At 42.9% G+C, this 24,831-nt stretch overlaps 1 protein-coding gene across 1 annotated transcript; it reads left to right on the plus strand.

Annotated features, from left to right (window-relative positions):
• Positions 1-8,717: 8,717 nt before the first annotated feature.
• Positions 8,718-24,105, plus strand: LOC124870396 (mRNA export factor GLE1-like). Its single transcript, XM_047369050.1, has 3 exons — positions 8,718-8,822; positions 9,016-9,095; positions 22,681-24,105. The coding sequence occupies exon 3, from the start codon at positions 23,058-23,060 to the stop codon at positions 24,015-24,017; it is 960 nt and encodes a 319-aa protein (XP_047225006.1). The 5' UTR covers positions 8,718-8,822; positions 9,016-9,095; positions 22,681-23,057; the 3' UTR covers positions 24,018-24,105.
• Positions 24,106-24,831: the final 726 nt, after the last annotated feature.

Genomic DNA, 24,831 nt, shown 5'->3' on the forward strand with positions numbered 1-24,831 from the left:
TTCATACCTGCTTTGTAAGTTTTTGATCATTAATCATTAAACTTTTTTACTCACGTGCTTCTCCTGCATGCCTGTCTGCAATTATGTGGTACTCCAAGAGCCTTTCCTGATAAGGACTGCTGGAGGTTCTTCCGGTCCAATGAGGAAACAAATACAAAATTGTTATATGCAATCCAATATTAATCTGACTGCAAAACTAAATCTATATTTTGCAATTAAAACATATACTGTACGAAGTAACATCTGCAAGACAGTCAACTTGAATTGGTGCTGCTTTTGATACATTAACCCTTCAAATAAACTTCTCCAATCTGGATAGCCTAGTTCAGCTGCAAAACATCTTGAGTTGCTTCATGTAATTGCTTTCAGAGTTTCTACTACCCAGTATCAAACTGTGACCTCTGAGGTCGGAGATGTGCTTAACATTCCTTGGACATGTTTAGTTACAGAAGGGTATAGAAAACTCCTTCCATGGAGTGTTGACCAACATATGCAGGGAGTGATCAGATCAGAACCACAGAACTTGAGCTGAAGCAAAGAGAACTTTTGTAGCAGAACAATGTAGTTTTACATGGTGGGAAACTAGTGGCAATAAGAACTTTATTCATAATAAAGATTTATTGTTTCTAGTTTTAGAGCAAAATATGTAAAACCAATTTAGTTAACATTTAAAATGTCTTAGTTTAAGCAATTGATCCAAATTTTTAAAAGTTTACTGTCGTTGTTTTAGATAGAGTTGGGTTTTTTTCAGATAATCAATAACTGCAGATAAACTATTATTGGACTGCTGAGTGAACCAGCAAATATCAGAAGCTAACATGGGTGCCACCCTGGGATGCTGCAAGTGTGATACAATCCTGCCCCCATGCACCTTCTTCGAGAATTATTACCAATAATGACTGACGTCTATATATTCAATGGAGGGGAATACTACAGACCAGTTGGCCAATATAAAATGTGTGAATGTAAATGCTGCTTCAATCGCAATTAGAGAGAAAAACATGGGAGAGGTATGAGAGTGTATGAGGGTATTTCAGTGGTGCGTGTAAGAGTATTTCATTAGTGTATATGAGAGCATTTCAGTAGTGCGTCTAAAAGCATTTCATTAGTGTATATGACAGCATTTTAGTAGTGTGTAAAAGCCTGTAACATTTCAGTAGTGTATGTGAGAGTAAATTCAGAATAATGTCTCTAACAGCCCCTAATAGAGGACTGTTGCCTTTCTCTCACTGAGCTGTGTGCTCTGTTTTTAGCAAAATCAGATAAACTAAAAAATATATGTCCATTAAGTTTCAGTCATCAGTTAGGTCCATATGTAATGTTTCTGAGGCCCTTTATTTGAATCAAGCCCTGTATCTAAACCTGGTCAGTGAAAGTGGCAACTCAGATACATATTCAGCCATTATAGCTGAACTAAAGAAGAGCTCACCATAGTTTTTTGTCATTGAACCTCTCATGTCATCACTGAACTGGCAAGCTTGCAAAACCTCAAAATGGACATCTAGGGTCTAGAAGCTTCTCTGATCCAAACTCCCACCTGGGTAACCCTAATTGACTCTCTTTATATTATGCTTATTATTAAGCGGTGAAACCATAGAGGTAAATTACTTACCTTTGAATTAATAACTAATATTTTTTTTAAAGTTCTTTTTTTAAAGTTAAAATTAATAACTGAAAGTAATAACTATGCCAACTGAATCTGATTGATCATGGGCTTTGACCACTGATGATGAGCACAAATCTATATGTTATGAGAAAGGTCAAATATGCTGAAAACTTCCAATATGTACATGGAATAATTATTTAATGACAAGTGTAAAATCTGTTTTTAAAAAGCATGTCAGTCATAAAATTCCAAACTAATTTAAGCTAAATTACTTTAAATTAAGATCTAAGTTAAAAATTAAATGGTCATGTGTACATAACCATTAAATATTACACTACAGCACTGATTTGTACTTTCTTGATATTAGAAAACTTGTGCATGTACAGAATAACAATGGAATAGTATATATAGTATATTGTCAAGATGACTGATCAGAGCGAACCCCAGTGTTGGACCTTTTGTTTGCTACTATATCTCCCAGTGTCATCTGCTACTATATACCCCAGGATGGTCTGCAACCACAATTCCCAGCAGGAATTGCATCTGATAGGAAAGGGCGTTGCAGCACTGATGTCACAGTGGGCTATATAAGGACACGCGAGACGCCCCACCTTTGCTTTTTCTCCCGTTGGAAACTGAGACGCGGTTACCACGCAAAGGAGGCGCATAATTCTGTAGAAGAAACCACACGTGGGTTTTCATTAATTCTCCCCAATGGCCAAAACTCATGAGAAACTCAACGAGTTAAGCTTGCAAGGATAGGAAGACCTGCAAGTTTCACCTTACCGATCGAAGACGTGGATTCAACACGTAACCCAAGAAAAACCCACAGAGGTTTTCCAAGGAGACAAAATTTTCCTCTTTGTTTTTGTTCCAGTCGAGTGCTGACGGTCCGTCATATTTTCCCCTTTTGCCAAAGGAGGAAGCCCGGCTGTCTTTGAATTTGTTACGGACGCTTAACAAACTCCCCCCTCTCCCCCCGCTCCAGAGAAGACGACACCAAGTAATCCCGTTTTGTTTTTATTTCTATAAGAAATAGCGTGGGCAGGATAGAGTAGGATTTTAGGGCGATTTAGAATCGCCAGTTATAGTCCAATGTGTTCTAAGTTGTATGTGCATGCAATGTATCACTGAAACTTTGATTGCTGTTGGACTCTGAAAGCTGCCGTGCTTTGAAGCTGTGCGTGTCTCACTGTGTTTGAACACCTAAGCGCAGACTCAAATGAACTTAAAGTTGTATTGCTAGAACCTCATGGTGGAATATTCACTATTCCATTGTCGTCACTCTTAAGTGTTTTTCCACTGGTTGCTGCTAGAGGGTGACACGGGAGTGTATTTTCTCTCCTGTCCCATCCCGCTCCCACAGAAAAATGTCTTGTCCCATCCCAATCCCAGGCCAGCATAACGAAAGAAATCCTGTCCCATCCCACTCCTGGTAAATTGACTCCCACTCCCGTCCCGCTCCCATTCAGAACGACTCCCACTCCTGTGCTACTCCCATTTTTGTTTTCTTAATTTAGTCTTTTGGCAATTTCTTTCTTTGAAGGACCAGTTAGGTCCCTGTTTTTAGCTGTAGTAAAGGCCAGTTAAAGTAAAAAGAATAATAATGAAGAAATAATAAAATACCAAACAAGGAAACAGACCATGCCTATCTTAGTTGAATAAACAAAATGTACCTAGTTGTATTTTATTTATTTATTAAGTGATCGTTTCCTTTGAACAATGACATCACTTTTATGTTTCAAGTTGCTGGAACGACAGAAAAATGCACCTAGCAAGAGAACTGTACTTGTTGAACAAAAGGACAAAAAGGCATTACCTTCATAATTTAGAAACTGTAGCTCAATGGTTCACAGCCCTGGTCCTCAGGGACCCCTTCCCTGCAAGTTTTAGATGTGTGTCTGCTCCAGAACACCTGATTTAAATTCTGACATGACCTCCTATACAGGCATCAAGAATGGAGGGTCAAACTGGACAAAATTAATACAATACAATCATCATTAAATAAATAAATGTTGTGAATGTCCCATAAGTGAAGTAAATGTAACATGAAAGAAATGTAACATTAAATGTGCCATTACATTAAAGGTACCATTTATTTATTTAATACATCTTTAGAAACAATAAATGTACCATTATATCATGAAATGGACTATTATGCAATTAAATGTGCCACTGAATAATTAAGTATAATTTTAAAAACGACATGACGTAATTAGTGGTACACTTAATATTTAATGATGTATTAAATAAATTGTACATTTAATGGTACATTCAATTTTTTTCTATTTCACAACATATTTATTTAATATCTTCCCTTGATGAAGCCTTTCAACGAGGTCCACGAAGGGACAAGGAGGGATTCTTTTCTTTTTTGTGTCCCCACGCAATAGTCTTTGCGTTATTTCGCAATACTTTGTGGGATAGTTTCCAAACCAGATAACTGCAAAAATGAAACAAACACTACACCCACCGTTTCATCACCACAGCTATTTCTCCTATGTAAGACAGAGTTACCCAACTCTATCCATTACTTAAACATCAGGATGATGAAGATAATGATGATGCGACTGACCACTTTTCTGGCCCATACCCAGATCCATCTCTATATGATTCTGTGATTTAAATGTCAGTAAGTTCCTCTGAGTGTAATTATATTTGTGCTCATGAAAAATTATCTTACAGTTCAAAATCCAAAAGAAGTGGCTGTTTAAGTGATATGAGCAAATATAAGATAAACTGGGGGGAAATGTTGGAATAATTGTATATAGATTTATCGTATATTTTTCCTTGTCTTTAACTTTACTATTTGATCTTTATAACCTTTCATGATATATGTGTGAGTAAGGATGTGATGAGTTTGTCTGCAGTCAAGGATCAAAGGTGGAGCTGGGAAGGAAGCAGTCACAGATGAGGGTGTCATAAAGAGGGTGGCTGATTGTGCTGAGCAGAAGACACACTAATCTTAAGATGGGGGAGATTGTGGAAGTGTGTTGTTACAAGATAATGGTGTTTATGACCTGTATACGTTGCAGCTGTTTTTCCCATCCTTTAGAGAGCAACGTTTATTGTAACTAGGGAACCCCCAAAAAAAATAAAAAGAGAGGAACGGACAGATGGTTTTCAGAGGGGTAGGAGATTTGTAACAGAAAGCACATCTCTGTCCGTTCTTCTCGCAGCGAGTAAAATAACTAATTCTTTGTCTTTCTCCTCTTTTTGTGATGTTATAAGTATTTTAGGTTGTTTGAACCTGACACATGCACATAACAAATCCTGGCAACCTAACTTCGGTTATTCTGTAATTCTTTATTGGGTTTGGCCCAGTGTTAGAGTCATCCATTTTGGTCGCACAGTTGAACATGCGCAGCTCAACAGACATCGCAGCTCTGACATCACCCGGGATTGTAAAACTCACAGAAAAGAAAGTTTCGTTGCCATTTCCAGCGTGTCTCACGGGACGACGCAACGGAGGTGCATATCTGGAGAGACAAAAGCTCGCAGATGAACCTTTGCTCCACAAGGCCATTCCCGGAAGAGCCTGAAAGCTGGAAATCTGTCTGATACAAGAAGGTCAGAAGATTTATATACCCATCGAAGACCAAGCCAACACCCGGCAGGTGAAAACCCACAGAGGTTTTATTTCCAAGGAGATGAGTTTCCTCCTTGTTGATAAAGTCGACTAAACGGTTCTTCATATTTTCCCCTCCTGGACAGATGAGAAGTTTACCGTTTTTTTCTTGAGTTGATCACAGACGCGTGATCCCCCTCCCTCGTTTTTTTTCAGACCTGACCCATCCTCGACCGGTGGAGAGAAGAAATCAGCATCAAAGTAATTTTGTTCTTTTTATATTAAATTGGATAGGTACATTTAGAAGTCTGGGCAGGATGAGGCATAGTTAAGGTGATTTAGAATCATCAGTAGTTAATCCAAGGTATCAACTTGTTGCATGTAATACTGATTAAGGTGTTTATGCTGAGTTGTGTTTTGATTTGCTGTGCAAGCACTGCTGAATCGTGCGTGTACATGTTTTGTCCGGCTGATCCCAAATCAGCCAGGAGTTAGAAGTTGGACTTTTAAAAGTTTTTCATTCAAAGCAACTGCGGTCCAGGCCTCGCCTGACCATTCCTTTTTTCCAGTTTTATTACTGGAGTTTTTCCACTGAGTTCCCGCCTTAGAGTTTTATGACTCTTTGTTCGAGATTTGGGGCAATCAGCTGTATGGCTAAAGGGGCATTGCCCCACCGTTTTATCAGCTGATCGCTGCAATCGAGACATCAGCACACCAGGAGGACTTCTCTTTCCATTTAACCCAAATTACACATTTTGTCCATAAAACTTCTGGTTTGATCTTCATAGACACTCAATGCGCGTATATTTTTATTTTATTATTATTGTTAAAGCTATTAACTATAAAGCTTATAGTTAGAGTGGCTTAGGTTATCCTGAGCTATCTCCCTTATTTTTTACCTCCATCTTCCTCCCTCCCTGTTGGTTGGAGTAAGGGGGAGTCAGGTTTAGCCTAAACCGGCTCAGTTATAGTTGAGGTGCAAACACACCCTACATTTCTGCTACCTGTATGACCCCCTCTCTTTTCCAATGGTTATGGTCAATCTGACAGAGAGGTATCCCAATCGTTGTTGTTTTTAGTATAACAATGGCCGTCAGTGGGCTCTACATGAACAAACTGTCTACTTTTAAGGGTAGGCTTAAAACTTTCCTTTTGATAAAGCTAATAGTTAGAGTGGCTTAGGTTATCCTGAGCTATCTCTGTAGTTATGCTGCCATAGGCCTAGGCTGATGGAGGACATAATGACCAATAACACCCTCTTTGCTACATTCTCACACTACTCTCCAATTTTGCATTATTTGCTGTTATTTCAGCTTTTAACTTTGTTGTCTCTCTTTTCTCTTCCTAGAAGCTACAACTGGCCTGACTATGTGTCTACCTGTGACACCTTTCTGGAGAGGGGCATCGTCCAAGCTTCTACTGGAAACAATTTAATGCTCACCCTCTACCGATGATCCACATGGCCCTGTCTTTCAGTGTTTAATCCTTTCTCTCTCCTAGACATGGCAATTGACTGAGCTTTTACTGTGACTAACTCTATGTGCTCTCTTTCAGACTCTAACCTTGAAAACTGGCTCAAAGTTTATCTGTTCTTTCTTTCCAGGTGAAACGACTAAAGGAGCTACATCCATTAACATTTACTTTTCCTTCCCATAGAAAGTACTCCTGGATCAGTGCTTCTGTGTTCTTTTTGTGTCTCTGCTCTGTTCTCTCAAACCCCCAGTCGGTCGTGGCAGATGGCTGCTCACACTGAGCCTGGTTCTGCTGGAAGTTTCTTCCTGTTAAAAGGGAGTTTTTCCTCTCCACTGTCGCTACATGCATGCTCAGTATGAGGGATTGCTGCAAAGTCAACGCCAGTGACTGTCCACTGTCTCTACATGCTCATCCAGGAGGAGTGAATGCTACAAGTCTCTGACTGGATGCAATCTGCTGGGTTTCCTTAGACAGAATTTTTTTTTATCCAATTTGAATAAATAACTGAATCCGACTGCACTGTTCAATGATCAGGATTAATTGGAATGTATGTACCTGACTTTTGTGAAGTGCCTTGAGACAACATGTGTTGTGAATTGGCGCTATATAAATAAACTGAATTGAATTGTTAGGTAGTCATTGTTATTCCCTTGGTGTACAATAGTGCTTGTTAGTTAGGTAAAGGTTTTTGGACCAGAATAATGGTATATCTTCATATATATAATTAAGAGAAGTGTTTATTTCTTGCAGGAATGATTTATTTGTCAAAACAAAGTCGACGATCCCCCACCTTCGGTGAAGCGGTTGAATAAACAGTGACATTTTGTGGTTTTGGTTAATAATTTATCAATTATTAATGATGTATAGCTAATTGTAATTATTAAAGAGCTTTGAGCCCATAATCACAACACCAGAGGACATCTCTGATTTCTATTCGTAAGTAATGATTTTTGGTTATGAAATTAATTGTTTTTCAATTTATGATTTTAAATTATAATTCTTGATAAATATTCATTAATCAATAATCATAATCCTTACACCAGGATATTAAACATCTGGCATAAAAAAGAGCTAAAAACATGAACTGCGTCAATTGCAGTCTTTTCTGTTTCACAAATAATGAAACAACACATTGCTAAAACTAGCCTATGATTTCCACAGCATGACTAAGCTCCATTTCACTGCTTCTTAGCATTTGGACTAATTTGGACCAGCTGTAAAATGTGCTCCTGCATATGCCAAAAAGGGACTGGATTATCCAACAAAAAATGTAAATTCTAATGCACAATTTGTGGAATTTGGCCCCTTTGTTCTGTTTGTAAAAACTCAAAAATTAGCCCCTTTGGTGCATTGTTTGGCATTTTAACCAGACCCAGTTTTGAAATGATCATTTTTTGATCAGTGACTATGTGCATTCAGGCAATAGGTCAAAACTATTAGTGGGTAAAATGTTCAAATCAATGTCATTAAAAAACTAAATCAATGTAAAAAAAAAAAATACTGCATTTATTAAGCATGACCAGATTTTTGACTTTTTGAAAACTGAAGCTTAGACTCACACAGGCAAACAGCCATCTGCCATAAAGAGAAACCAAATACCATTTTAATTTAAGTGAAAATAACAGCATTTAATCAATTTCAAGAAAGCCCAAGCATTAATTTTTTTTATTCTCAGCAAAAATGCACTTTTCATCAAATTGATTTAAAATCCATTTATTATCGCCACATAAATATTTTGGGCTGTAATAGGGAAATGATATGCAACAAGGCTTAATTTGAAAATAAAGGACGATAAATGACATGTTAATCTTGGCACTAAAATATAAGAAATCAGGATAATTTAAGTTATAGCACGTTTTTTTTTTTTTTTGTTTGCTTTTGTATTTACAATCCAGTTTCTTTAGCTTATTTATAACATGTCTGTAGGCAATTGTAAATCATGTGAAAGTTTTTCTAAAATTTAAATATTTATAGTGTGTTTGAGAAAACTTATGTCACTGTTAAGATGTTATATAAACTAACTGCCTGTCTTGAGAGGCGTGGTCAGACCTGGCTTATCTTAAATACAGGCTTCAAACCACTCGGGGATAAGGACGAATCAATGCACCTCACAAGTATTCCTGAGAGTGTTCGCGTTCAAGTTCACTTGCGTTGTGGTCAAGACTTCTGATGAAGGTAATGTAAAACAATTGAATCGCTCTTTAATTTAATTAATCTACAGTAAGTTGGTACGACACTGTTAAGATTTTGTTCTCATTAAAAGATCAACAAGTTTATGAGGCCGTCTAAATTTGTAATAAGTAAAGTTGGGTAGAAAATACACATCCAGATATTTGCCTATGCTGATTTACCCGTTCTCTTATTTCAGTTGTTGCTGTGAAGTGTATTCAGATTACACTTTCTTAACTAAATGTTCCCTGAGCTGGCTCTGAGCCAAACCACCTGCTGGTAAGTGCATTTTTTGGCATCTTTTTAACGTCATCTATGCTCTGTAAAGTGCTTTCTCAAAATATTTTTTTATTTATTTCCTCACAAATATTCAGTGCTTTTCAGAACATCTTTCTACTCTATGTAGATCATACTTTTTGTATTCTCAATCATAAAAGCACATGATTGTTTTAGGGGTGGGACAGTGTCATGCACTAACAGACGTTTACAAGCTGCAAAACAAAGGAACAAACCACATGTAATCAAAAGACATTCCACAAAAAATTTATTATCTTTGCATTTACTTTGACGTTAGTTTTGTTCTTAAACAGTAACACCATGTTTTATTGATTTGTTCTGTAACAAAGCTTCCAGTAAACTGTAGGCATTTTATTTAAAGAAACCACCATTTCTGCAATAAAGTTTCACAACAATTGGAATGCAGATTTGCTTAACTCTGATAGAACAGAAGCACTGGTGGCCCTTGCAAAAATAATGGGCGAAGTCTTCCCTCTGTTCTCCCCCCCCCCCCCCAAAAAAGGTAGCATTCCGCTAAAAAACTAATAACAAAATAATGATGTTACACATTTAGTTTTGCATACTTTTTACAAAGTAACACCTCAACAATACTACATTTTGTGTTTCACAAATAGGATAAAGATTTCATAGGTCTGAAAATATTTTGTAAATAATTAATATTAACAATAAAATAATCCCTTTGGGGCATTAGTTGTGTAAACATGTCAGGTTTTTAACTGGAGATGGTTTAATTAAAAGCAGGCTCCTAAACAAAAGCCACTGAGATAGCCCTTTACTGAGATAGCCCTTTAAATTAGCACCAAATCACAAGCTGAGAATCTGTAACCACCTTCACAGTCATTTGCCATCCATTTGTCCAGCACCATCTTCATACAGTTTCTAAACTGTGCGCACTGCATGGTTTACCAAATATTTACATGACCAATAATAAGTTGAACCGCCACCTTAACGTGGTGGAGGGGTTTGAGTGCTCAAATGATCCTAGAGGCTATGTTGTCTGGGGCCTAAATGCCCCTGGTAGGGTCTCCCATGGCAAACAGGCTCTAGGTGATGGGTCAGACAAAGAGTGGTTCAAGAATCCCTCATGAGGACCAAAATATTGAGGCATGTGACGTCGCCCGGTACGGCGGAGCCGGGGTCCCACCCTGGAGCCAGGCCTGGGGTCGGGACTCATCGGAGAGCGCCTGGTGGTGGGGTTGCTCCTCGCGGGACCCGGCCAGGCAAAGCCCGAACGAGAGACGCGAGGCCATCCCCTAGTGGGCCCACCACCTGCAGGGGGAACCGTGAGGGACCGGTGCATAGAGGATTGGGTGGCGGACGAAGGTGGAGACCTCAGCGGCCCGATACCTGGATGCTTATGCTGGCTCTAGGGACGTGGAATGTCACCTCGCTGGGGGGGAAGGAGCCTGAGCTTGTGCGGGAGGTGGAGAGATATCGACTAGAAATAGTCGGGCTCGCCTCCACGCACAGCGTGGGCTCTGGAACCCATCTCCTTGAGAGGGGTTGGACTCTCTTCTACTCTGGAGTGGCCCACGGGGAGAGGCGGCGGGCTGGTGTGGGTTTGCTTGTTGCCCCCCAGCTCAGCTGTCTCGTGTTGGGGTTTACCCCAGTGGATGAGAGGGTCGTATCCCTGCGCCTTCGGTTTGGGGAGAGGTCTCTGACTATCATTTCAGCCTACGGACCGAGTGGTAGTGCAGAGTACCCAGCCTTCTTGGTGTACCTGTCGGGGGTGCTGGATAGTGCCCCTCCCGGGGACTCCATTATTCTGCTGGGGGACTTCAACGCCCACGTGGGGAACGACAGTGACAGTGATCGGGAGGAATGGCCTCCCCAATCTGAATCCGAGTGGTGTTTTGTTATTGGACTTGTGTGCTAGTCACGGATTGTCCATAACGAACACCATGTTCAAACATAAGGGTGTCCATCAGTGCACTTGGCACCAGGACACCCTAGGCAGGAGGTCGATGATTGACTTTATTGTCGTATCATCAGACCTTCGGCCGCATGTTTTGTACACTCGGGTGAAGAGAGGGGCTGAGCTGTCCACTGATCACCACCTGGTGGTGAGTTGGATCCGCTGGAGGAGGAGAAAGCCGGACAGACTTGGGAGGCCCAACCGCATAGTGAGGGTCTGCTGGGAACGCCTGGCGGAGCCCTCGGCCAGGGATGTATTCAACTCCCACCTCCGGGAGAGGTTCGACCAGATCCCGGGGGATGTTGGAGACATAGAGTCCGAGTGGACCGTGATCTCTGCATCTATTGTCGATGCTGCTGCCCATAGCTGCGGCCGCAAGGTCTGTGGTGCCTGTCGCGGCGGCAATCCCAGAACCCGGTGGTGGACACCGGCAGTAAGGGATGCTGTCAAGCTGAAGAAGGAGTCCTATCGGCTGTGGTTGGCTTGTGGTCGGCTGACGGGTACCGTGAGGCCAAGCGTGCTGCGGCCCGGGCTGTGGCAGAGGCAAAAACTCGGGCCTGGGAGGAGTTCGGTGAGGCCATGGAGAAGGACTACCGGTTGGCCTCAAAGCGATTCTGGCAAACCGTCCGGCGCCACAGGAGGGGGAAGCAGTGCTTCGCCAACACTGTTTATAGTGGGGGTGGGAGACTGCTGACCTCGACTGAGGACATTATCGGGCAGTGGAAGGAGTACTTCGAGGGTCTCCTCAATCCTGCCATCACGCATTCCGTGGTGGAAACAGAGGCTGGGGACTCGGGGTTGGACTCTTTCATCACCCAGGCTGAAGTCACCGAGGTGGTTAAAAAGCTCCGCGGTGGCAAGGCTTCGGGGGTGGATGAGATCCGCCCTGAGTACCTCAAGTCTCTGGATGTTGTAGGGCTGTCATGGTTGACACGCCTCTTCAACATTGCGTGGCAGTCGGGGACAGTGCCTCTGGACTGGCAGACTGGGGTGGTGGTCCCCCTTCATAAGAAGGGTGACTGGAGGGTGTGTTCCAACTACAGGGGGATCACACTCCTCAGCCTCCCTGGTAAGGCCTACGCCAGGGTATTGGAGAATCCGGATGATAGTCGTACCTCGGCAGTGTGGTTTTCGTCCCGGCCGTGGAACACTGGACCAGCTCTATACCCTCTACAGGGTGCTCGAGGGTTTATGGGAGTTTGCCCAACCGGTTCACATGTATTTTGTGGACCTGGAGAAGGCCTTTGACTGTGTCCCTCGTGATGCCCTGTGGGGGGTGCTCCAGGAGTATGGAATCGGGGGCCCTTTACTAGGGGCCATCTGGTCCCTGTACAAGCGGCTGAAATGAGCTTCCTCCGTAGGGTGGCCGGGCACTCCCTTAGAGATAGGGTGAGGAGCTCGGCTATCCGGGAGGGGCTCGGAGTAGAGCCGCTGCTCCTCCACATTGAGAGGAGCCAGTTGAGGTGGCTCGGGCATCTATACCGGATGCCTCCTGGACGCCTTCCTCGGGAGGTGTTCCAGGCACGTCCCACCGGGAGGAGGCCCAGGGGACGGCCCAGGACACGCTGGAGGGACTATGTCTCTCGGCTGGCCTGGGAACGCCTTGGGCTCCCCCCGGAGGAGCTGGAGGAGGTGTCTGAAGAGAGGGACGTCTGGACGTCTCTGCTGAGTCTGCTGCCCCCGCGACCCGGTCCCGGATAAGCAGAAGGCGCATAGGGCACATCCCTTATCATCTATACCCGCTGTTCCTTGCAGGGTTGCTGGGGGGTGCTGGTGTGTACCTTCAGCTGTCATTGGGCGAGAAGCGAGCTACACCCTGGACAGGTCACCAGTCCGTCACAGGGCAACACAGAGACACACTGCATTGCACGTACACTAACACCTAAGGACAATCTAAGCAACACCTAACACTCATGTTTCTGGACTGTGAGAGGAAGCCGGAGTAGCTGGAAAGAACCTACGCATGCATTTTTTTTGCTTTGTGGTGCCAACAACAGGCAGTTTTGTCCTAAGCAGAAATCCAAAACACTCATATTAAAAACTTCCACTGTGTGATAAATGTGTTTTAGTCTGTAGCAGCAGGGAATCCAAAAGGGTTGTAAAACGGGGGGGGGAATTTAGAAGGATCTATTATCTGTTTTACTTTATGTGATTCTCCAGAAGACCCCTTGCCTTCTGTCACCTAAGTCATCAAAATCTGAGATGTTTAAACAAGTCACAAAACTGAGAGAAAATGACCAATATATAATCAATTACATTTTATATATACACAAGAAGTATTGCAATTTTTTAGGCACAATTTTGAACACAATCCCTTTTTTCAACAAACCTCACACAATTAGCACAATCACACACCCAGAGGGTGTGGTTAGCACAAAACCCAATATTCTTTGCAAAATTCACTACTTTTGTAAAAACATATGCAAAATTTTATAGAAACTATGTTTTGTCATCATCTTAAAATACCATTGTACCAATTGTCAACACTTTTCTTTTCACAGCTTTCACACTAATTTACCTGTTCACTTGCTTAATTATTACTGCAAGTTAACTATTTAATGCAGAAATATGTATCACCACATACTCAAGTTAACTATTTAATGCAGAAATATGTATCACCACATACTCAAGTTAGTCAACATGGAAGTTGGAGAACAATCTTACTAAAGTAACAATAACTGATGGAGAAAAAAAATCACTGATTCAGATATATTCTTTGAAGTGTGCAGTCCAGTGCTTCAATAAAATTAACAATACATTGCCTCATCTCACTCAGACCAAAAATTATTCACTCTGCCGCAGTCATCACCTCTCAGTAAAATTCATTTGTTCGTGCCTTTTTAGAGGCTGATGGATTAAAGACAGAAATTGATTTTTAACAGGTGTGCTTGACATAATGTCCCGTCTGACCAATGCCTGTGTATCTGCGGAGATCTGCCTGACCAACACTCCATATGTTTTTCACATGGTTGATTGGCTTTACACAGATTTCCTTTGATGAGGTTGTCCCTTTTCTTCCTTCTACATGTTCTCTCTCATTGGGGTTGTATACAAAAACTTAAAACTTAGTACCTCGCACTCGTACTCGTCATCTTCCGCATTTTCCGGGACCGGGTCGCGGGGGCAGCGGACTCAGCAGAGACGCCCAGACGTCCCTCTCCCCAGACACCTCCTCCAGCTCCTCCGGGGGAAGGCCAAGGCGTTCCCAGGCCAGCCGAGATACTTCAACTCCTCCACTTGAGGCAGGAACTCCCCTCCAACCTGAAAAGGACAGGCACCCTTTTCCGGTCGAGAACCATGGCCTCGGACTTGGAGGAGCTGATCTTCATCCCAGCCGCTTCACACTCGGCTGCGAACCGCCCCAGTGCATGCTGTAGGTCTTGGCTAAAGGGGGCCAGCAGGACCACAACATCTGCAAAAAGAAGAGACGAAATCCTCCGGTCCCCAAACCAGACCCCCTCCGGCCCTTGGCTGCGCCTAGAAATCCTGTCCATAAAAGTTATGAACAGGACCAGTGACAAAGGGCAGCCCTGCTGGAGTCCAACATGCACCGGGAACAGGTCCAACTTAGTGCCGGCAATGCGAACCAAACTCCTGCTCCACTTGTACAGAGACTGGATGGCCCCTAGTAAAGGGCCCCTGATTCCATACTCCTGGAGCACCCCCCACAGGGCATCACGAGGGACACAGTCGAATGCTTTCTCCAGGTCCACAAAACACGTGGACCGGTTGGGCAAACTCCCATAAACCCTCGAGTACCCTGTAGAGGGTATACAGGTCCATCTCAAAATATTAGCATATTGTGATAAAGTTCATTATTTTCCATAATGTCATGATGAAAATTTAACATTCATATATTTTAGATTCATTGCACACTAACTGAAATATTTCAGGTCTTTTATTGTCTTAATACGGATGATTTGGGCATACAGCTCATGAAAACCCAAAATTCCTATCTCACAAAATTAGCATATTTCATCTGACCAATAAAAGAAAAGTGTTTTTAATACAAAAAACGTCAACCTTCAAATAATCATGTACAGTTATGCACTCAATACTTGGTCGGGAATCCTTTGGCAGAAATGACTGCTTCAATGCGGCGTGGCATGGAGGCAATCAGCTTGTGGCACTGCTGAGGTCTTATGGGGGCCCAGGATGCTTCGATAGCGGCCTTTAGCTCATCCAGAGTGTTGGGTCTTGAGTCTCTCAACGTTCTCTTCACAATATCCCACAGATTCTCTATGGGGTTCAGGTCAGGAGAGTTGGCAGGCCAATTGAGCACAGTGATACCATGGTCAGTAAACCATTTACCAGTGGTTTTGGCACTGTGAGCAGGTGCCAGGTCGTGCTGAAAAATGAAATCTTCATTTCCATAAAGCTTTTCAGCAGATTGAAGCATGAAGTGCTCCAAAATCTCCTGATAGCTAGCTGCATTGACCCTGCCCTTGATAAAACACAGTGGACCAACACCAGCAGCTGACACGGCACCCCAGACCATCACTGACTGTGGGTACTTGACACTGGACTTCTGGCATTTTGGCATTTCCTTCTCCCCAGTCTTCCTCCAGACACTGGCACCTTGATTTCCGAATGACATGCAGAATTTGCTTTCATTCGAAAAAAGTACTTTGGACCACTGAGCAACAGTCCAGTGCTGCTTCTCTGTAGCCCAGGTCTGGGGAATGCGGCACCTGTAGCCCATTTCCTGCACACGCCTGTGCACGGTGGCTCTGGATGTTTCTACTCCAGACTCAGTCCACTGCTTCTGCAGGTCCCCCAAGGTCTGGAATCGGCCCTTCTCCACAATCTTCCTCAGGGTCCGGTCACCTCTTCTCGTTGTGCAGCGTTTTCTGCCACACTTTTTCCTTCCCACAGACTTCCCACTGAGGTGCCTTGATACAGCACTCTGGGAACAGCCTATTTGTTCAGAAATTTCTTTCTGTGTCTTACCCTCTTGCTTGAGGGTGTCAATAGTGGCCTTCTGGACAGCAGTCAGGTCGGCAGTCTTACCCATGATTGGGGTTTTGAGTGATGAACCAGGCTGGGAGTTTTAAAGGCCTCAGGAATCTTTTGCAGGTGTTTAGAGTTACCTCGTTGATTCAGATGATTAGGTTCATAGCTCGTTTAGAGACCCTTTTAATGATATGCTAATTTTGTGAGATAGGAATTTTGGGTTTTCATGAGCTGTATGCCAAAATCATCCGTATTAAGACAATAAAAGACCTGAAATATTTCAGTTAGTGTGCAATGAATCTAAAATATATGAATGTTAAATTTTCATCATGACATTATGGAAAATAATGAACTTTATCACAATATGCTAATATTTTGAGAAGGACCTGTAGAGCTGGTCCAGTGTTCCACGGCCGGGATGAAAACCACACTAGCGAGGTACGACAATCAGCCGGATTCTCCTCTCCAATACCCTGGCGTAGGCCTTACCAGTGAGGCTGTGGAGTGTGATCCCCCTGTAGTTGGAACACACCCTCCAGTCACCCTTCTTATGTTGGGGGACCACCACCCCAGTCTGCCAATCAAAAGGCACTGTCCCCGTCCGCCACGCAATGTTGAAGAGGCATGTCAACCATGACAGCCCCATAATATCCAGAGACTTCAGGTACATCCACCCCTGAGGCCCTGCCACTGCGGAGCTTTTTAACCACCTCAGTGACTTCAGCCTGGGTGGTGAAAAGTCTGACCCCGAGTCCCCAGCCTCTGTTTCCACCAGGGAATGCGTGATGGCAGGATTGAGGAGATCCTCAAAGTACTCCTTCCACCGCCCAATAATGTCCCCAGTCGAGGTCAGCAGCTCCCCACCCCCACTGTAAACAGTGTTGGCGAAGCACTGCTTCCCCCTCCTGAGGCGCCGAACGGTTTGCCAGAATCGCTTCAGGGCCAACAGGTAGTCCTTCTCAATGGCCTCACTGAACTCCTCCCAGGCCCGAGTTTATGCCTCTGCCACAGCCCGGGCCGCAGCACGCTTGGCCTCACGGTACCCATCAGCCGCCTCAGGAGTCCCACAAGCCAACCACAGCCGATAGGACTCCTTCTCAGCTTGACAGCGTCCCTTATTGCCGGTGTCCACCACCGGGTTCTGGGATTGCCGCCGCGACAGGCACCGCAGATCGTACGGCCGCAGCTACGAGCAGCAGCATCGACAATAGATGCGGAGAACATGGTCCACTCTGACTCTATGTCTCCAACATCCTTCGGAATCTGGTCAAAGCTCTACCGGAGGTGAGAGTTGAGTACATCCCTGGCCAAGGGGTCAGCCAGACGCTCCCAGCAGACCCTCACTATGCGTTTGGGCCTGCCAAGTCTGTCCGGCTTTCTCCTCCCCCAGCGGATCCAACTCACCACCAGGTGGTGATCAGTGGACAGCTCAGCCCCTCTCTTCACCCAAGCGTTCAAAACATGCGGCCGAAGGTCTGATGATACGACAACAAAGTCGATCATTGACCTCCTGCCTAGGGTATCCTGGTGCCAAGTACACTGATGGACACCCTTATGTTTGAACATGGTGTTCATTATGGACTATTCGTGACTAGCACAGAAGTCCAATAACAAAACACCACTTGGATTCAGATCGGGGAGGCCATTCCTCCCGATCACGCCTCTCCAGGTGTCACTGTCGTTTCCCACGTGAGTGTTGAAGTCCCCCAGCAGAATAATGAAGTCCCCAGGAGGGGCACTATCCAGCACCCCCAACAGGGACGCCAAGAAGGCCGGGTACTCCACACTACCACTCGGCCCGTAGGCTGAAATGATAGTCAGAGACCTCTCCCCAATCCGAAGGCGCAGGGATGCGACCCTCTCATCCACTGGGGTAAACCCCAACACGAGACGGCTGAGCTGGGGGGCGACAAGCAAACCCACCCTAGTCCGCCGCCTCTCCCCGTGGGCCACTCCAGAGTAGAAGAGAGTCCAGCCCCTCTTGAGGAAATGGGTTTCAGAGCCCACGCTGTGCGTGGAGGCGAGCCCGACTATTTCTAGTCGATATCTCTTGACCTCCCACACAAGCTCAGGCTCCTTCCCCCCCAGCGAGGTGACATTCCACGTCCCTAGAGCCAGCCTAAGCATCCGGGGATCGGGCCGCCGAGGTCTCCACCTTCGTCCGCCACCCAATCCTCTTTGCACCGGTCCCTCACGGTTCCCCCTGCAGGTGGTGGGCCCACTAGGGGATGCTATCGCGTCTCTCGTTCAGGCTTGGCCCGGCAGGCTCCCGCGAGGAGCAACCCAGCCACCAGGTGCTCTCCAACGAGTCCTGACCCCAGGCCTGGCTCCAGGGTGGGAGCCCGGCTCCGCCGTACCGGGCGACGTCACGTGCCTCGATTTTGTAGTCGTCATGAGGGGTTCTTGAACCGCTCTTTATCTGACCCGTCACCTAGAGCCTGTTTGCCATGGGAGACCCTACCAGGGGCATTTAAGCCCCAGACATCATAGCCTCTAGGATCATTCGAGCACTCAAACCCCTCCACCACGTTAAGGTGGCGGTTCAAGGAGGGGAACTTAATACCTATACAAAGAAAATAGTTTGATACCATTTTTAATACCACGCCACAGGGTTCTTTCTAAAAGAATATATGACAATTTTTTTAATTTTCCAAATTAGGGCAAAACCAGTAAGTAAAAGGAGATTTAGCACACATTTACAATAACTTCAAAAGTTCCAGTTTCATGTTTAGCAAAACTGTGGAAAAGATAGTTTAGTAGAATTGGTGATTTATGTAATTTATTTTAATATTATCCTTGTCAAATATCCTGTCAATTTGATGCTATTACACAAACATTTTCCGAAAGAAAGGCTTTCTCTATTCCAAAAATAGATGCTTTGTATAGAGGAGATTTGGATCTGGTCCATACAAAAACATTTTCTACAAGGATCTGGCCCATGCAAGTGTTTTCAGCGACAGCCCTGTTCAATTTCTATATTAATAGTAATTTTGCATCATATTTTTTGTCCTGATAAACTACAGTAAACGGGGTAGATTGTTACGAGATAGGACCAGTTTCTGCTCTGTCAGCTTCAGTTTTGGCCCACCATTTATTAATATGTTCCTGTTTTGTAATTGGCCCCATTAGCAGCTAATTCTTCTATTACTGAACAGAGGAGAAATGGAGAGTAGTCTTTTTACCACTTCACATTTAGTAGCCGACCGAGCTGTCTACTGATGGACATGTTTCTGGGTTAATTTGTAAATGCAGTAGAACAGTTCAGTTGTGCGGACTCCACACTAGAGTTCTGCATTAGGATTGGTCCACGGGAATCGATGTAAATATTGTGGGAGCAGGTGTCTTAAAAAAGACACTGGGTCCCAAGATTGTTGGAAGGCTGAAGAGTACAACTGAGGTTGGTAATAAAATCAAGATTGGAGAATGGAGAAAATAAACTATATTATTGAATGACACAATCGTGAAAACAGACAAATAGCAACTTTAATATCTTTATGAAATAAAATATGATCAAGTTCATCCAAAGATGCAAAAGCAGTCATTCACAACCTTAGCTTTGACATGTAGCGCCTCAAGCCAAAAAGCCCCTCACCAAAATATCTGGTTTGCATAATAGGAGGAAGATTCCTCCAATAATTCAGGCCCAAAGTCAGAATACTTCCATTCAGGGCTGTTGCACAAACCAGTCAGAATCCTATGTAAGGAACATTCACAAAGAACGTTTACCTGTCAAGGCTTGCAGAGTTATTATTGAGTGAGTCCAGTGAGGCGTCAAAGAGAGCATGTCTGTGCACGCATTTTAGAAGAAAGCTGCAGTAGCCCAAGACCAGTCTGTCAGCAATGTACTCTTTCTGCACAGTAATCTCAAGATAGATGTCCCAGTTTCATTTTACTGTCGTGTTATTATTTATTTGTAAACTAAGGAGTGGTCTGACCTCTACAAAAGCCTTGGAATATCTGTCAGAACGAACATGAGGAAACAAACTGATTCATCTTTCATGAGTGTCTATGAGGCTGATATCATCTATGGTACGCTCAAAGACTTTGTGTCTGACTACTTTCTGTACTGGAAAGAGATCTTTGAAACACAGATTCCTCACCTCACACGAGGATTTATAATTGAGGAAAAATGTCTTGTGGCATCAAATACTCTGGATCTGCCAAGGCTCAAGAATAACGATTCCCCTGCTTGTGCTGCAGAAGTCCTCCAAAACCTTGTGGGAAGATTCCACACAGAAGACATGGGACAGAGAGAGATGTTCTTTAACGCTGTTTTTTAAGCTCTACAGTCAAATTAAAAAGATGGTACAAGCACAGAAGCAAAAATAACCAAACACCTTAAGAAAATTAGTAGAAAGGAACTTCTTCCTAAAGAGGTGTTCAGATTCTCTCCGGGTACTCCGGCTTCCTCCCACAGTCCAAAACCATGACTCTTAGGTTAATTGATTTCTCTAAATTGCCCTTAGGCATGAATGAGTGTGTGCGTTGTTGTTTTGTCCTGTGTGTGTCTGTGTGCTGCCCTGCGATAGCCTGGCGACCTGTCCAGGGTGTACCCCGTCTCTCGCCTATAGACTGCTAGAGATAGGCACTAGCTTCCCCGCGACCCACTATGGAAGAAGCGGTAGAAAATGACTGACTGTCTGACTTTATTTTGCTTTCTGACCTCAGTTTACATGAGAATTTGTGATTCAAAGCGCAGAGATTTTTGTTGAATGTATTTCATTCATTCTGCTGTTTTACAACTGCAACAAAACATCCTGTGGAAATACATTTATTGAATTATGCAGTGTATCAAAGTGGTGGGGGTGGCGGGATTAATAGCAAATATTGCAGGAATGATAGAGACAGACAGCAGAAGCAGTAATGGGCAGAGATTCAGCAAGAGCGGGATTAGAAAAATAGTCCCACCCAGGGCTCTACTTTAGGTGAAGAAGGATATTTTTTTAAATACAAATCACTACTTCCCTGAGAAGGGAGGGCCCGAGATGGTACATACACCTTAAGAAGATCATTTAAATAAGGAGGTGCAAGTCCATGAAGTGTTATATATGTTAGCAAGAGCACCTTTAAGTCAGCTCGAACCTGACAAGGAAGCCAGTGAAGAGAGGCTAACACCAAGGTAATAAGCTCATATGACCCTGCTTTGGTCAGAATATGAGCAGCGATATTTTGCACCATCTGCAGAGTTCTAAAGCTTTTTTGAGGCACTCCAGACAGCAGGGCATTAGAACAGTCCAAGCGAGATGTTAGAAATGAATGGATGAGGACTTCAGCTTCCTTGTAAGACAGGATACAGCTGATCTTATGTTTTTTTCAAATACAAGGGTCTGATCGAAAATAACACCAAGGTTTTTCATTTTGTCAGTACATTGTACAGCACAGTTATCAAAAGACAAATAAACATTTTCAAATAGATGATGCAGTTTTTGAGGTCCAAAGATCACCATCTCTGTCTTAGCAGAATTAAGGAACAGAAAATTCTCAGAGAACCAATCCCTAACAGCTAAAAGACAGACTTCAAGATTAGACAAGCTAAACCCATTATCAAAACGTAGAGGCATATATATCTGCAAATTACCATAACAGTGAAAACGAATTCCAAAAGTATTTAGTAATTGATTAAGCGGCACAAGATAGAGGTAGAAAAGCAGGGGACCCAAAACAGAGCCTATGGTTTATTGAACAGAGCCTTGTGGAACCCCTTGCCTGACTGCACAAGGGCCAAACAGAACGTCGTTTAACAAAACACTATGGCTGAGTAGGGAAGAAACAAGTAACTCAGTGAGTGTGTGTGTGCGCAAGTGCCGACGGAACACACAGTGAGGTGGGGGCTTATCATCAGCGTCATTTTGAAATTCGAAATCCCTGGTGATCCAACAAACTCGACCAGCCTGTGCAGTCCATCGTTCTTCAGGTGCTTTATAATAGTTATTTTTCGAAATAGATTTTAATGAAAAACACAGAAAGTACTGAGTACATTTGGTTGATTGATGAAAATAAATGATTAACAATTCCATTTTTGAAAGCATTCTTTGTTTACAGCATTTTTTCACACCTGCCTAAATCTTTTGCACAGCACTGTATGTATATACATATGTATGTATGTATGTTTTACAGCTTTATTTAAAAAGACAATGCTGTCTGCAAGAAAATTATTTTCTTTTTTTTTTTTCAGATGTATTTTATTTTAAAAACAACTTTCAAATATATCAAAACAGCCACTTTCTGTGTTTGTGTTAAGTCTGGAAATGGGAGCCCTCATCAGTACTTGATAATGTGTTTCTCTACTTTTTATTGTCAATAAAATCATAAAATGTAGTAGGAGTAGTTTCTGAGGACTCTTGAAAATTTATTTTCCTTTTTAGAATGACCAGTTTTTTTTTGGGGGGGTGACTTTGTAGAAAAGCTTCTGATATACTGCTGATAGTATATCACCGGACAGATAATTGGAAAGTAATTGGAAGTTAATACTTGCATTTAGATGATTTCATCTAAACATCACAAACTTAACAGAAAAGGATGCCTTTAATATACTAATTATCCAGCTTTTACTCAATGAGGATATACCAAAATGTTACAGAGTTGGAATCTAATTAATCTGAACTATATAGGTAAAGCATATATATTTTTTGTACAAGACTAGCAAAATAATGAAATTTCTAAATATGCCTGATATGCTGTTTTCTTGTTATCTTTCAGGTAGACCCCTGTTGCAGATGCTGACTACCTCATAAGTTCAAAATATTTCAGAAAAAATGGGAAACGTACCATCAGAAGCAAACATGGGCAACAGTCTTAGGTGCTGCAAGTGTAATAGAGTCTTGCCTCCATGTCATTCCTTTGATAATTTAAGACAAGACGTCATACATGGGCAGCATGTGCATGTGTTCAATGGAGGAGAATACTACAGACCAGTTGGCAATAATAACCAATATCACTGCCCTGATTGCTTTTATAAGCCAATCAGAGATGCAGAACTTAGGAGGGAATAGGAAGAAAAAAGAAGGAAAGAAGAAGAAAGAAGGCGAGAGGAACAGAGAAGAGAGGAAGAACGTAAGAGAGAGGAGGAAAGGAAAATGATGGAAGAAGAGAGGATAAAAGAAGAGGAGCAAAAGAGAAGAGAGGAGGAGAGGAGGAGACAGGAGGACCAAAAAAGAACAGAGGAAGAGAGAAAAAGGAAAGAGGAGGAGAGAAGAAGACAAGAAGAACAAAAACGGATAGAAGAGGAGAGAAAGAAAGAAGAGTTGAGTCAAAGAGTACAGGAATCAAGGGAACGAGCTAAAGAGCAGTATGAAAAACAACAGAGAAGTAGACAAGAGCAACAGTCTAAACATAATGTTATGATTGGGCTTTTGGATGAATTTGAGGCTTACTGTAAATCTTACAGTGGGAAAGATGAGCTTCTAGAAATCCTTTCTTTGAAATGTAACATTGAAGCTTCAGATCTCAGTCTCACTACTCCAAAAGCTGATCTGCTGGGGAAGATCCTGTCAGCTCTGGACAATCTTCTGTTTGATGAATGGATAAATGATCCCCCTTCCGGCAGCACTCTGCAGCATGCTCAGGTTTACATCACAGAGCTGTGTGCGCTGTCTGTGGAGATACCAGAAGAACTGTCTCGAGAAAATATCTCCAATCATGTGCAGTCCTTAGTTGAGTCCATCAGCCAATCAGCATGCAACATTTTTGAAAGTCTTGAGTTGATTCAAGCCATGTATCTCACTGTGATGCACTACATCAGTGAAAATGACAAGTCTGATGCTGATGCAGTCATTATAGCAAAAAAATGGGCTAAGGAAGAGCTTACAATGGAGCAGCTTTTTCCTCTTGACTTCCTGAGCATCCTCATTTCATCAATGCATGGTACAGTTGGCAAAACCTCTATATTTATTTTAAAAATGGAAATCCAGTGTTTGAAACTTCTAATATCCACCCTTGTCAATCTGAATGGCAAAGAAAGCCTCTATGCATCAACTGAGATTATTCTTGACCTTGTAAGAGACATTAAGGACATCCTTCAATCAAACGAGGTGTGAAAATCTTGACAGGTGGGCGGGACTTCCGGTGGCTGGGACATCCTAGGGCGGGACTTCTGGTGGCTGGGGCTTCCTGTGACGTAACCGGATATCATCATTAATCGGATGTTGTCATTAGCCGGATATCATCATTAATCGGATGTTGTCATTAGCTGGATATCATCATTAATCGGATGTTGTCATTAACCGGAAGTTGTCATTACAAGGAAGCGAATCTTTCTAATTGTATGTTTTTAGATGTTTTTTACATCTAAAAACAAAACATGTAGTTTCTCCACTTTAAAAGGTCACTCAATTTAATGCAGGCACATCACACGAAATTCTGATAAGAAGAGAGAACCTGACAGATTGTAAATTTATTTTGTTTTAACACAGGGGGTTATTTAGATGCTATTTAGAAAAGAAGGATGAATTGGCTTCTGTTGTAGAGATGATCTAAAACAGAGAAACCAATGAACTGAAAAAAATTGTTATGAGTGCTCAGCATCCTGTTTCCAAATTAGAAATGGATTCTACAGCTAAAAGACTTTGTTTGGAATTATGAGAGACTCCATTTGGTAAAATGGATGGTAATTTTACTTACCTTAAGCTTTTCTTTTTTTCATCTTAGAGCAATAGTTATTGATGATTTAGAGAAAACAGTTTTCTCCTCATTCCACGTGGGAGTCAGAGGTTGTAACCAGTATGTCTATGTAAAACGTAACAAGAAACTGAAAAAATAAAAAATAAAGGTTATAAAATCCTCAGACATGTCACTGTTTATTGAATTAAAGCAGACAACTTGTGTATTGTCTCAGACAGTCTTCACACCAAC

This window comes from Girardinichthys multiradiatus, chromosome 6 (assembly GCF_021462225.1).
Source record: "Girardinichthys multiradiatus isolate DD_20200921_A chromosome 6, DD_fGirMul_XY1, whole genome shotgun sequence".
NCBI lineage: Eukaryota > Metazoa > Chordata > Actinopteri > Cyprinodontiformes > Goodeidae > Girardinichthys > Girardinichthys multiradiatus.